This window comes from Gobio gobio (assembly GCF_949357685.1).
Source record: "Gobio gobio genome assembly, chromosome: 13".
Taxonomy (NCBI): domain Eukaryota; kingdom Metazoa; phylum Chordata; class Actinopteri; order Cypriniformes; family Gobionidae; genus Gobio; species Gobio gobio.
In genome coordinates, this window is record NC_137106.1 from 13,349,487 (window position 1) to 13,364,308 (window position 14,822).

The 14,822-nt window shown below is 37.7% G+C and overlaps 1 protein-coding gene across 2 annotated transcripts in view; it reads right to left on the minus strand.

Annotated features, from left to right (window-relative positions):
• The window catches only part of rcan3 (regulator of calcineurin 3), a 79,319-nt gene that overhangs the window by 32,621 nt on the left and 31,876 nt on the right, over nt 1-14,822 (minus strand). The window contains exon 1 of one of the 2 annotated variants that reach the window (XM_079832261.1): nt 12,007-12,258. The exons of the other annotated variant lie outside the window; for it this stretch is intronic. Within the exon in view, the coding sequence (XP_079688387.1) occupies nt 12,007-12,093 (87 nt within the window). The 5' untranslated portion in view covers nt 12,094-12,258. Of the gene's footprint in view, nt 1-12,006; nt 12,259-14,822 lie in introns of those variants that run through there. 2 annotated transcript variants of the gene reach the window in all.

Below are 14,822 nucleotides of genomic sequence, written 5' to 3' on the forward strand. Positions count from 1 at the left end.
AGATATAAAGTCGGAATTGAGAGATATAAAGTCAGAATTGAGAGATATAAAGTCGGAATTGAGAGATATAAAGTCAGAATTGAGAGATATAAAGTCGAAATTGGGAGATATAAAGTCAGAATTGAGAGATATAAAGTCAAAATTGTGAGATATAAAGTCAGAATTGTGAGATATAAAGTCAGAATTAAGAGATATAAAGTCAGAATTGAGAGATATAAAGTCGAAATTGTGAGATATAAAGTCGGAATTGTGAGATATAAAGTCAGAATTGAGAGATATAAAGTCAGAATTGAGAGATATAAAGTCGAAATTGTGAGATATAAAGTCGGAATTGTGAGATATAAAGTCAGAATTGAGAGATATAAAGTCAGACTTGAGAGATATAAAGTCGAAATTGGGAGATATAATGTCAGAATTGAGAGATATAAAGTCGGAATTGAGAGATATAAAGTCAGACTTGAGAGATATAAAGTCGAAATTGGGAGATATAATGTCAGAATTGAGAGACAAAGTTGGAATTGTGAGATATAAAGTCGGAATTGAGAGATATAAAGTCGGAATTGAGAGATATAAAGTCAGAATTGGGGGATATAAAGTCAGAATTGGGGGATATAAAGTCAGAATTAGGAGATATAAAGTCGGAATTGAGAGACAAAGTTGGAATTGTGAGATATAAAGTCAGAATTGAGAGAGAAAGTCGAAATTGGGAGATATAATGTCAGAATTGGGAGATATAAAACGAGAATTGTCAGAATTGAGAGACAAAGTCGGAATTGGGAGATATAAAGTCGGAATTGGGAGATATAAAGTAAGAATTGGGAGATATAAAGTCAGAATTGAGAGATATAAAGTCAGAATTGGGGGATATAAAGTCAGAATTGGGGGATATAAAGTCAGAATTGTCAGAATTGAGAGACATAAAGTCAGAATTGGGAGATATAAAGTCAGAATTGAGAGACAAAGTCGGAATTGTGAGATATAAAGTCGGAATTGAGAGACAAAGTTGGAATTGTGAGATATAAAGTCAGAATTGAGAGATATAAAGTCGGAATTGAGAGATATAAAGTCAGAATTGGGAGATATAAAGTCGGAATTGAGAGATATAAAGTCAAAATTGGGAGATATAAAGTCGGAATTGGGAGATATAAAGTCGGAATTGAGAGATATAAAGTCAGAATTGTGAGATATAAAGTCAGAATTAAGAGATATAAAGTCGGAATTGAGAGGTATAAAGTCAGAATTGGGAGATATAAAGTCAGAATTGGGAGATATGAAGTCAGAATTGTCAGAATTGAGAGACAAAGTCAGAAATGGGAGATATAAAGTCAGAATTGAGAGATATAAAGTCGGAATTGAGAGACAAAGTTGGAATTGTGAGATATAAAGTCGGAATTGAGAGATATAAAGTCAGAATTGAGAGATATAAAGTCAGAATTGTGAGATATAAAGTCAGAATTGTGAGATATAAAGTCAGAATTGTGAGATATAAAGTCGGAATTGAGAGATATAAAGTCAGAATTGAGAGATATAAAGTCGGAATTGAGAGATATAAAGTCAGAATTGAGAGATATAAAGTCGAAATTGGGAGATATAAAGTCAGAATTGAGAGATATAAAGTCAAAATTGTGAGATATAAAGTCAGAATTGTGAGATATAAAGTCAGAATTAAGAGATATAAAGTCAGAATTGAGAGATATAAAGTCGAAATTGTGAGATATAAAGTCGGAATTGTGAGATATAAAGTCAGAATTGAGAGATATAAAGTCAGAATTGAGAGATATAAAGTCGAAATTGTGAGATATAAAGTCGGAATTGTGAGATATAAAGTCAGAATTGAGAGATATAAAGTCAGACTTGAGAGATATAAAGTCGAAATTGGGAGATATAATGTCAGAATTGAGAGATATAAAGTCGGAATTGAGAGATATAAAGTCAGACTTGAGAGATATAAAGTCGAAATTGGGAGATATAATGTCAGAATTGAGAGACAAAGTTGGAATTGTGAGATATAAAGTCGGAATTGAGAGATATAAAGTCGGAATTGAGAGATATAAAGTCAGAATTGGGGGATATAAAGTCAGAATTGGGGGATATAAAGTCAGAATTAGGAGATATAAAGTCGGAATTGAGAGACAAAGTTGGAATTGTGAGATATAAAGTCAGAATTGAGAGAGAAAGTCGAAATTGGGAGATATAATGTCAGAATTGGGAGATATAAAACGAGAATTGTCAGAATTGAGAGACAAAGTCGGAATTGGGAGATATAAAGTCGGAATTGGGAGATATAAAGTAAGAATTGGGAGATATAAAGTCAGAATTGAGAGATATAAAGTCAGAATTGGGGGATATAAAGTCAGAATTGGGGGATATAAAGTCAGAATTGTCAGAATTGAGAGACATAAAGTCAGAATTGGGAGATATAAAGTCAGAATTGAGAGACAAAGTCGGAATTGTGAGATATAAAGTCGGAATTGAGAGACAAAGTTGGAATTGTGAGATATAAAGTCAGAATTGAGAGATATAAAGTCGAAATTGGGAGATATAAAGTCAGAATTGTGAGATATAAAGTCAGAATTGTGAGATATAAAGTCAGAATTGAGAGATATAAAGTCGAAATTGGGAGATATAAAGTCAGAATTGTGAGATATAAAGTCAGAATTGAGAGAATTCTGTTGATGGCAAAGCTATATTTATATTACAAGTTTCAGCTACACTATGTGCCACCCTACCGAATGAAGCTTTAATTCTCTGACCACAAAGTTATATAATTCACCGCAGTTGTCGCATCAGTGGATGTTTATTCCCACAAAGGGACAGAGAATCCAGGAAGGTTGTTTGAAGTGCTAGGAGGACTAGAATGTGCAGGCTGTGTCAACTGGTAACCCGACCCACAGGAAAACGGACACAAGCGGGTGGCCAGCAGCCTTTTGTCGAACGTCATCATTACCTACGAACGCCTTTAACCTTTCAGAGTGACATATGAGCTCTACCTATGCTCTTGGGTTACAGATGTATCTAACCTCCCTCCTCCATCCATCTTGCCGTTTCATCCATCTATCAGTCCATCTAAGATGAGTGAAGAGAGAGAGAAAGAGTGAGAGAGACACATACACTCTTAGCATGGCTGTTGCAGGGCTATCTCAGGCTTCAGCCTCCCCCACCTGCCAAAGCTCAGATCCTGTTACCCACCTGAGTGGAACCTGATCCAGGAATGCTTCAGTCTATGCTACCTTTAGTTTTACCTGTCACTCACTGTTTCCATCACCCCGTTTTTATGTGCATTTTGAAGTATCTCATCAGAAACAAGTGATGGAAACGCATATTTCGGGGGGAAAAAATCCCTCAATTCGCAAAAAAGTTATGCTTGCTTGAGGTGGTTTTTGACTTGAGAATAATGGGAGATGGAAACGCATTTGCCAAATAAATTGACGTAGCGAACATTAAACCCATGTGACTAATCGGCTGTTACCAATACCACCGTCATCCACTTGACAGCTTGATAGAAACACACCTAATTTTTTTTTTTTTTTGCGAAAAGGTTCGCTTCACGTTTGGATGGAAACCCAGCTCTTGTTAGCTAATGTGCTGTTTGTTATAACATCTACTCGAGAATAAGATACTTGCCGGGTCAATTAATCAGCATTTTAGAAGTAATTTGAGAATACTACCATATGATTTTAGTTTGTTTTAAAGTGAATTTTGAGTAAATATTGTGAATAAATGTGTTTCTTTTTTTCCCGACCAATTGAATAAATACACGATTGAGAGTTTATGCACTGTGATCATTATTTTCAAACTTTTACGTGCCAATTTTTTTTTTTACAAAGATCAAAAATGATTCATTCATAAACACTAAAGGTCAAAGTATCTTATATATTAAAACACGCATTGACCTTGACACACATTTACATTGCTTTATGCTTTTTTTTCTGAATTGAAATAAATAAATAATAATAATCCACAGCTTCTTTTTTTCTACTTAGAATTTCAGTCTTTTAGGGTGTGTTCACACTTGGCAGGTTTGGTTCGATTTCAACAAACTCAGGTGTGATTGCTCTGTTAGTGCAAGATGTGACCCTAAAAATCTGAATGCTCAAGCAAACCTGGTCCAGATCTCCAGTTCTTCATGAGTTCTCAGTTACAATCATATGTATGCACATACAACAAGCGTATTTAATGCAGTACATAGCATTGTTTTGTCTGTTTGATACATTCTGTCTCAAAATATGCCACAATTTTTTTGGTATCTTTAGGTTCAGACTTAAAAATGACAGTGTGAACACTAAGCAAACCAGGACTAAATGCATAATTTTCTTTTTTGGTCCAGTCCAAAAGATCCAAGAGAACCGAACTTCAAGTAAGGACACAACCTTAGGGTTTTGTTTGGTCCGGACCAACGACGACAGCAAAAAAATAAAAATTGCATTCCTGGTCCACTTATCTTTCACAGTGTCATTTTAACACCCGAACCTAAAGGCACAGGGATACATTCACAACCTGATTGGTCGACCTGATGGCCTATATTTAGTGACAGAACTTACCGAACATCCAAAACAATGCTGTGTGCCGAAAATGCTCATCAGCTGAAAGACTGAACTTTGTTGTCCTGTTACTTGAGGATGTAAAGCATGCTAACTGCAAGAAAAGTCTCTGATGGGAGCCCCTGTGTTTAAACACTTTGCTCAAGGGCACATAGAGTAGAACTGTCACTTCAGAACTCTTCATTTTCCTTGATCACTGACCATATTAGAACACCATCCAAACACATACAGATCAGCTAAAAGGCTGGTAGTAAAAAAGAAATAAAGGGCATTGAATAGTGGAAAAATCTGACAGCTGCTGTGCACACTGACCCTAATGATCATGCCTGATGGACATTCACTACTGCTTATGGAAATCAGTGGGAAGTAAAATATAAACACAAAAAAAAACTCAGATACTGTCAAACTGTAAGAGTCACATGTTTATCATCTCAGCAAACATGCCATCAATGTGTTAACTATTTAAGGGTATGTGTATGTGTGTGCTTATGCGTGAAAGTCGAGAGTCCTGCCCATAACCTTCAGATTGAATGTGCTGATGTCTGCATATTTTCCATAGCACATCATTTTCCATTGAACACACACGCACTCTATAGGCCACACCTGTTCCAGTGAGCACGCTCAGATCCCAGTTGCTTCACTAACTGACAAATGTTGATGAAAGGATAGTTAACAGACTGGTTGTTGTGTGAGAACCATATCATTATATATCCAATGTATCCAAATTCAGAATCAAATGCTACATACAGAAAATGCCATCAAACACAATTTCTCATTACTTTATGCTAATGAAACTAGCAGCTTCAGATGACTGTTCGTGTGTGTGTGTGTGTGTGTGTGTAGAGATGCACTGATTTCAATTTTCTTGGCCGATTCCGATTTCTTTTAATTATGACCTGCCAATACCGATTTTCTTTCAAAGAACTATAATTGACACCAGATACGAGAGTAGCCTATATGTAAAGTATAAGTAAAAAGACAGTAATAAAATAAGATCAGATAAACAAATGTCAAACAACAGCACAAATGAATGCAATAGAACAAAGAGAGATATGAAATGAACACAAATTATTCATTTGTTTACAATAACAGGGCCCTACGATTTTTTTTAACAGAAATTCCGTGTTGTGTATTTTAGTTTTTCTGGTAACCAAATGAAGGCATAAAACATTAATTCACTTTCAATCTAATTAAATTTAAATAAACCCTTTTTTGACAGAGTGGTGCACATCAGAGGTTTACTGTTAAAATTAAAACATGGAAGAAAAATGTGTGATTATTCCTTTAAAAATAAAGTTTTAATAATTTTTGTATTGTTGTTTTTATTAGTTGATGTAGTATTAAGACATAGGCCAACATTATATTGTATAATAGTAATACAATAGTACATCATACTATACAATAGTAATATATTTCTGTCACAAGTTAAACCAAACTTTTATTTTGATGGGTTGCCGTGAGGATGAAGTTTCTGTTGAATATAATAATTTATATATAAATGAAATTATGGGCATGCGACATCATAGTTACGTTGTCATGAAATTAAAAGTGAATACATTACTTAGGCTAACTGTTACGTCGTGTGTTAGCAGGGTATGATATGACAATAATTTTTTCTCAAGTTAAAGAGTAAAATGTTCATGAAGTGACTCTCAGAGCAGAAGTTTATGTGTATGTAAGTTTCGGTGTGTGTGTGTGTGTGTGTGTGGGAAAACCGCGCGTCCGCCATTCATCACACAGACACGCAGAACATGTAGGATTCATATTCAAATAGTCTTCTTGCGGTTTAATATTCACGGACACTAGTCCATATCATGATGTGATAAGTTAACGGACCTACTTTTGATTTATTTATCCAAATTTGACAAATTCCTTGACATTCCGTGTTATTGCAGTAAATTCCAGGACTGGGTAAACCCAGCCTGATCTGCCGGCGATTTGATTTCGCCCTGCAGCTCAGTCTGGAAACCTGTACATTCATTTCTACTGCGTCTGTTACACTTTTTCAGGAACTAATCACAGATTGGCTTATCCACCTGGCGCGCTATTGGCGGGTTTAACACGATGACGGATAGAGAAGCGATGGGTCGTTGCCCGTTGATCACGCCTCTTGTGGTCTGATTGGTTGAAGGACTATCCACTTGTGTACAGAGTCATTAGAGTTATGCTCATTTATCACGTCATGTATCATTTATTGGTCTGGTGATTGCCAGACAAGTAAATTCAGTTTTTATGACGTGTTTTCTGCATCGCGTTCTGCACTTACTGTATATAGCGTGCGCTTTTGGTGTGAGCTAGAAACCTGCGGGAATTAGTAAAATTATGTGTAATACAAGCACTATTTAACCAGATCGAATGAGACGAGTAAATGAGAGAGGACGCGGGTGTGTGTCAATTCGCAGACGGAGAGAAGATCAAGAACGCACAGTTGACGTTATTGCCTGTGCCGCTGGCAATAAAAAACGGCTTGGAATCGAAAAGACAAGAATGACCTGCCGGTCACTGGTCCGGACTGATCATGCGGAATCCATTCCGTGGCCGCTCGATCGGTGCATCTTTATATGTAGCCTATGTATGTAGGCTTATATATATATAATAATTAGGGGTGTAACGATTCATCTACTACATCGATGTATCGATTTATTTTCCTATGATCTAAATACATCGATCTGTGCTCGGCAAGTTGGCCTTCCGGACGACATATATCGATCTAACATCGTTTTAAAAGGTAATCAATCGATTGTATCGATCATAGGAAATAACGCATTGGATTTAAGCACGTCAGACTTTATATGGATGTTTTTTCTTAGCACTTTTAATGATAAAGGCGTTAAACGTTACTCGATTAAGTCTGCCTATCTGTGACATCATCGCAACGCACCAGCAGCAGCAGAAGAAAACAAAACCTAGCATGGCGGATGGCAGAGGAGAAGCAATGAGCGAGAAATGATCAAGCCACCAGGAGAAAGAGCTAACGTTACCTGTACTTTCAACCCTTGCTAAATGTTACCTGTGCATTCCTGACACCAGTGTGCCAGCAGAGCGAGTTTTTAGTACTGCTGGAGACATAGTGAACGCACAGAGAAGTGTTCTGCGGTCAGATCATGTTGATATTTTTGAAAAAGAAATCTGTAGAGTCATTGAAGAGTAGTTGGTTACATTTTATCTTTGTTAAATATTGTTTGTTTATTAAACTAAGAGTAGCAGCAGGTTCAGCCAGTTTATTCAACCTGAAGAAATGTTGGTTGCACTTTATTTTTGATATTAATATTGTATTTGTATTATTGTAATGTTGAAAAACAACAGCAAAAGTAGCAGGTAAACCTACTATTAATTAAACCTGAAGAGAAGTTAGTTGCACTTTATTTTTGATATTAATAATGTAATGTTGGAAAACAAAAGCAGAAGTAGCAGGTTAACCTACTGTTGAAATGTTGGTTGCACTTACTGGGCTTTTATTGAAAATGTATTGAATATTGAAAATGAGAGCAGAAAAGGTTAACTTCCTGTTAATTCAACCTAAACTGTTGGTTGCACTTTATTCAAATAAAATTTGAATGCATTTGCCATTAATTGTTGTTTACTTGTTTGTTTATATCCATAAATAATTGATACCTGATTCCCTTACAAGAAACAACAGGAATCTAGAAAACTTCACCTGCACTGAGCAGTTTCCAGATATTTATTTCAGTCACACAATTTTTGGCTAAAAAGTTACTGAATCGATTTCAAGTCACTGAATCGTTTCGGATCATATCGTTCTAAATGAACCAATATCGTCCTTGAATCGTATCGACAACCTCAAATCGTGATACGAATCGAATCGTTGTTAAAGGGGTGGTAAACCACGATTTCACTATTCTAACTTTAGCTAGTGTGTAATGTTGCTGCTTGAGCATAAACAACATCTGCAAAGTTACAACGTTCAAAGTTTAAAGCAAAGGGAGATATTTGCTTTTAAAGAAATCAGTTTCTAAGAACTACAGCAAACGGCCAGTAGGCGACTACACACATTCCTCCAGGGTTGGTGACATCAACAGGCTCAATATTTACATAAACCCCTCCTCCGAGAATATTAAATAAGGGGGGGTGAGGCCATTTTGTATCGTGGCGCTGTTGTGGTATAGTCAGGCTGGAGTGTTGTTGCCGCGATGCCGAGGAAACGCTGTTATTTTCATCCGGATTGCAGGTCTGGGGTACTTGCTCTGTTCAGCCTTCATAGGGACGGGGGTGCGTTGCAGAGTGTTTAACATACAGCATGTTATATGCACGTGTGTTTGAGTCAGCGGGGAATCAGGAGCGCGCGGGGCTCCCTGCAGCACATCCACGGAGGAGAACATCCACCGTCTTCGCGATTTCAATGCCGGATTTGCACAACGTCAGCTGCGTGAAAAAAACACTGCCGGTGCGTGGATGCACGACGCGCGCGCTGCACATTTCACGGAGGACAACACAAACTTCAACAAACTTCGCGAGTTCAATACAGGATATGCACAACGGCTTGTCCTGAAAGCTGGATTTACAAACAGAAGCTGTTTACAGGCCACAACCTGTAAGTCTGATTTATATTTCATCGATGTGTTTTTCTGTAATAGGTTGTAGCAAGGAAGTAAACAGATGACAACGCTGTTCTGCAAACCAGTCTGTTAAATGCTCATTCATACTTAACGTTATCCGACGAACACCTATCGTTACAAACACTAACGTTAAAATCTCAACAGCGAACCTGACATTAGTGTAAATGATTCTTTGATTAGAGCTTTTATGTATTATTTATCTACAGGCATGCTAAACATGGTTCTGTGTGTGATTTGGCTAACTTACTAGTTAAAGCCAGTGCTTAGTGTTTGTTTTGGGTTAGTTCTTGCGACAGATATTTGGCTATAATCGTTCTAAAAATACAAAAGTTAAAGTGCCATTCAGTAGCGATCATTATAGATCCACAGTCTTTACTCTTGAGGACTGAACAGGTTCTGCTCGATCATCTTCACTCAAATGTTCTGGGTCTGATTCGGGCTCAGATTGGTATGGTTTTATTGACGCCGTTGTTTCTAACACTGACCAAAGCACAGCCTCCGATAAAGGTAAGGGGCGTGACGTTTCCGACATACGTGCACTAGGCGTTTAGCGAATCACAACACACTGGGCCAGCTAACCAATCTGAGCCCATTGCGTATTTTTGAGGGACTGGCTTCATACAACCCGGAAAGCATCAGACCGTTTTACAAGGAGGGACAGAGCAGTGTAGAATAAAGGTCAAATATATGAAAAATAAGGCAATTTTTTTTAAAACGAAGCATGAACACATGTTACAGTGCACCCCACAAACACAGTCAAGCCTTCAAAAGAATGTGTTTTACCACCCCTTTAAAACGAATCGTTACACCCCTAATAATAGTATATTAAAATCAGCCGAGGATATGGACCGATTCTATCAATCAAAACTGCAACTAAAACGGTGTTAAGAATATCTTTCTTGTGTGGAATTTAGGGCTAATTTAAAGCAACAATATGAACAACCGCATGAACAGTTAAAAAAAAATTGCGACATTAAATAGCGACCTATTTGACCCTATGAATCAGCCGTATGGGTTGCCAGGTCTGCAGATTTTTTTTTTGTAGCACCTCCCATCTAATAATCATAAAGAGCTTTGTTACTTCTGATAAGAAACAAAGATTCAGCCTTCAAATTAAGTCCATTTTATCATGAAATTCAATCAATAAATTGCTTTTTGATGCTCTTAATGTGACGTGATAGATCGCTGAACATCAGAAGGTATGTTAAAAGATGTACAGCTTACTGAAATGAATCATGCCTCATGTAATCTTTCAACCACGGAAAGACAAAACTACCTTATGTGCAACTGAGCTGGTTGTACTTATATCTGAAATTAAATACCAGTTGAATATAATAGCTATGTTGTTCATTTAAACCTCTAATATTATAGTAATGTACCAAATGAAAGGGTTTCCTCTATAGATAGTAGATATCATTCTGAATGATTGGCTATCGGTATCGGCAGAGAAATTTAGTATTGGTGCATCTCTAATCCTGCCATCCAGTGAAAAAATCAGAGCAGAGAGTAAATGAATAAACCTTAAGCGGCAGATAAAAAACAAGAAGGAGAAGAAAAAAAAAAGCTGTTGTGCAGAGATCAGTGTAATCAGTGACTGTAGCCCACGTGCAGTATCTTATAATCTCCAGTCCTCTAACCGGGCCAAAAACCCAGATTAGAACCAATACGCACACATACTGACACTCATTTCATAAATCTTAAGTTGTCTATCTTTCTCTCCTGTCGTTACTCGCTCAGGGCAGGACACTGCAGGCAAAGCAGAGCTACTGCAGTCTGCATTAGCCGCACAGAAACACCTGTCTGTCTGACTTCCTGCCCCTCTATCTGCAGTTTATGGCACAGAAACACTGACCAGACGTGGCAAACACATAAATGGACACTTTGACAACACATTCTTACTTGTCAGACATGTTTCCTTTGCCACCCATTTGAGTGATTGTCACAAACACAAAAAACACCTTTGCTTGTGAGGCAAATGTTTAAAGGTGTAACATAAAAACAGTTTCCCACCCTTTTTTCTCTTTCCATTAGGCATCTACAAGAACACTCCAAATGTGAAATCTAGGATTTCTGACCTAAAAATGCAATTTCAACATTGCACAATGCAGAAAACGGCATTGGCTCATGCTGGAATGAATGCATGAAAGTGTGTCTGGGTGCCCTACTTCTGGACAAATTCCCAAATGAGGAATTCTAACAAATACTCAATGCCATCTTTATTCCATTTAAAGTGCAGTTACCAATTACAACTAAGCTTTATTGATTATCGCAGTCTGATGGGTAGATGTGTGCAGTCCTGAACCTGACATACCTGCAGCATTCTAAAAGGCTATGTGTACACATCCACAGCAGAACTAATGTGTACTGAGTGCATTAACTATATGAATTAATTCAGTTTTCTTAATATCATAGACTGACAGTATTTGGGGCATGCAATGAAAATGGTGACGAGACACTCATTCTGCTCCACAGAAGAAACAAATAGTCACACAGGGGTTGATTGAAACAACATTAAGGGGAGTAAATGATTCCAGAATTGTAATTTATTGGTGAACTCTCTGTTTAAGCATGTAACTTCAGTGTGCACACCGGCTGCTTCATCCCAAACAAGCGGGTGGCGCAGCCCGTCTGGAGCTGCTCTGCATCGAGGTCGTTCAGAGCATTGACGCCATCGGTGCGCATGCAGCAGAGAATGTTAATGTGAACTGCGGATTCATTGAGAAAAATTCCAGCGATGAGAAACAATGAACTGGCGCCGTGCAACGTCACACAGACCGCGCGCATGCAGCGAACGCGCTCCTCGTGCATAGACACAGACTGTTCAGAAACACAGCGTGCATGTATTTTCTTCTCTTTTTTACATTTCTTTATAGATAAACTTGCAGTACCTGCATTTTGTCGGATGTAAACACCTCCGTGTCTACATCGCAGGCGATGAGCGTCAACATCTCCAATTTCATGTTTATCGATGGCATTCCCACTTTTGCTGCTTGTGAACAGATAGAAAAAAAAAGGTCTTTTATCCTCTTTTCTCTCTCGCTCGCTTTTCCTTTTGTATATGTGCGGCTCTCTGAGGCTTAAAGTCTTTTGTGTGTTGTTGGTGAGGTTCTGACTAACTCTCCGGGTGTCTGAGTCTGACTGAGATGCTGCTCTCTGCGAGCGCATGAAGGCTGCTCAGGTTCATCCGCACTGACCAATCAGAGCGCTCGGATTGACGTCATCGCCTTCCTCTTTTGATTCACTATTCCTCAAAGAAGCGAAGGCAGAACGCCGCATAACGGCTTGGTTTTGCCAACAAATGATGCCGTCATTGTTGTCCTGCTCCCGCTCCTTTGATTTACTGACAGCACAGGAAATGGTTCTAGCTGACAAGTAAAGTTGCAGTAAACAGGGTGAGAAACCTCATAAATTCCTCTAGACCTAAATAAATCACCTCAGACACTGCCACAAAAAGACTCAGACCACACAAACTTAAATAAATAACAGGATGTATAGGCAACTGACTACTGCTGCACATTGGTGTTGGTTGAGGAGATCCCCCCGGAGCCGTATGGATTACTTTTATAATGGATGGATGCACTTTATCTGGCTTCAAATGTTGGACTGCCATTATAAAGCTTGAAAGAGCCAGGACATTTTTTTTTTAATATAACTCTGTTTGTATTTGTCTGAAAGAAGAATGTCATATACACCTAGGATGGCTTGAGGATGAGTAAATCATGGGCTAATTTTCATTTTCGGGTCAACTATCTCTATTAGCCTAAAAAAAGACTGCAAAATTGAAATTTATGCATAGCCTTAATAAAAACAGGAAAAATATCCAATCTGTAAAGTAGCCAATTTTGCCTAAATGAAGGGTTGCAAAAGTTGAGTACACCACTGATTTAATTCAACAAACATATTCTAGTGGCCTCCAGTAGGTCCTCCATAACTGCTCTGACCCTTCGTGGGATTGATTGTCTCAGTTCACGAAATATTTTCACATCTATTGTTTAACTTGTGGATGATGATGACCTCCCTGAGTGCCCTGAGTGTTTGATGGGGGAGTGCTGCTCAACTTGTCTCTAAAATACCCCACAGCTGCCCATTACACACACAAAAATGCTGGGTTAAAAACAACCCAAGTTGGGTTGAAAATGGACAAACCCAGCGATTGAGTTGTGTTAACCCAGCGATTGGGTTGTTTTCACCCAGCGATTGGGTTGTTTTCACCCAGCGATTGGGTTGTTTTCACCCAGCGATTAGGTTGTTTTCACCCAGCAATCTCTGGGTTAAAACAACCCAATCGCTGGGTTTGTCCATTTTCAACCCAAGTTGGGTTGTTTTTAACCCAGCATTTTTTAGAGTGTAGTGTTTAGAGTGTAGTGTCCACTGAAGGATGTCATGTTGAAAAAGTGCCCAAGAACACAAGGAATAAGAAGAAGGGATCATCCTCTGTTTCAAGCTTTTGTATTACATAACTCAATGGTGTGTGAATTGACTCTTTCAGTACTCATTCATCGATATAAGAACGCAGGGCCGGATTGGAACTCATTTTCAGCCCTGGAGTTTCATGCCTTAGACCGGCCCACTTTAGTTCCCGACTGACTATCTTAAAATAATGTAATTAAAACCTCAGAATATAAGTCTGCAATAGGCGCACTGTTCTCTACAGCCTTGTAATTCTTTGTATTTTTGAAAATTATTTTGCAAAAACAGTAGCCTAAGTTTTGCTTCACAGTGAAGATTTATTAGAACAGTAAATAACAGGACAGTATCAGAATCAATTTTCTTTAAGAAAAAATAAATATATACAAAATAAAGATTAAAATAAAATGTATTGCACTTTCTAATGACAGTAGCATCTCTTTTTCAAGGAAACAGCTGCTTTACAACTTCAAATATTTTTCACAAATATGAGAACATTAGTTAAAGAATTAAACAAGTATTGCACTGTTATCTGACTTTTTGCACCTGTATTTAAATCACAATAAAAGCATATTGTAATCTTTAACATATTTGACATGGAAAGCACATTCAAATTAAATTGAATTAAATCAAAGCAAATTCAAAATTCTAAATGGAAAAATATGCAGGCTTAATTCATATTACTTTTATCATATTCCCTTTTAATTTTGGGCTTTGTATATTCACTATCATTTGATTAAAACATAATGGGTCACTAGTAACAATTGGGCATAGACAGTTGTTATATTGTAACTAATGTGATCACTGAAAAAAAAAAAAAAAATGCTTCTCTTAGTATTTTTCGTCTCGTTTCCAGTCCAAATATATATAAAAAAATTATTACATCAAGATGCATTTACTAAACAAGTATGAAAAACACCTCAAAATTAAGTGATTTTTTGCTTAAAACAATCAATATTATCTACCAATGGTGTAAGAAAAATAATAGTTTTAGATTTAGCTTGTTTTAAGCAACAACAACAAAAAAATCACTTGTTTTTTAGAGTGTTTTTCCCCCCCGAAAACAAGACATACTTTTCTTATGCCATTTCACTTGTCTAGTAAACGTATCTTGAATTAAGAACATGGCGTAGATTACGCGGGGGACGGGGGGGACGTGTCCCCTGCACCTTTAATAAAACGTAAATGCGTCCCCCGCACTTTACCGAGTGTCACCTGTCCCAAGTCGACCCGCTCCGTGGGGGATTCGAACCGGCGTCTGGTCGTACCGCTCTTACTGGCCTACGTCTGTTACACC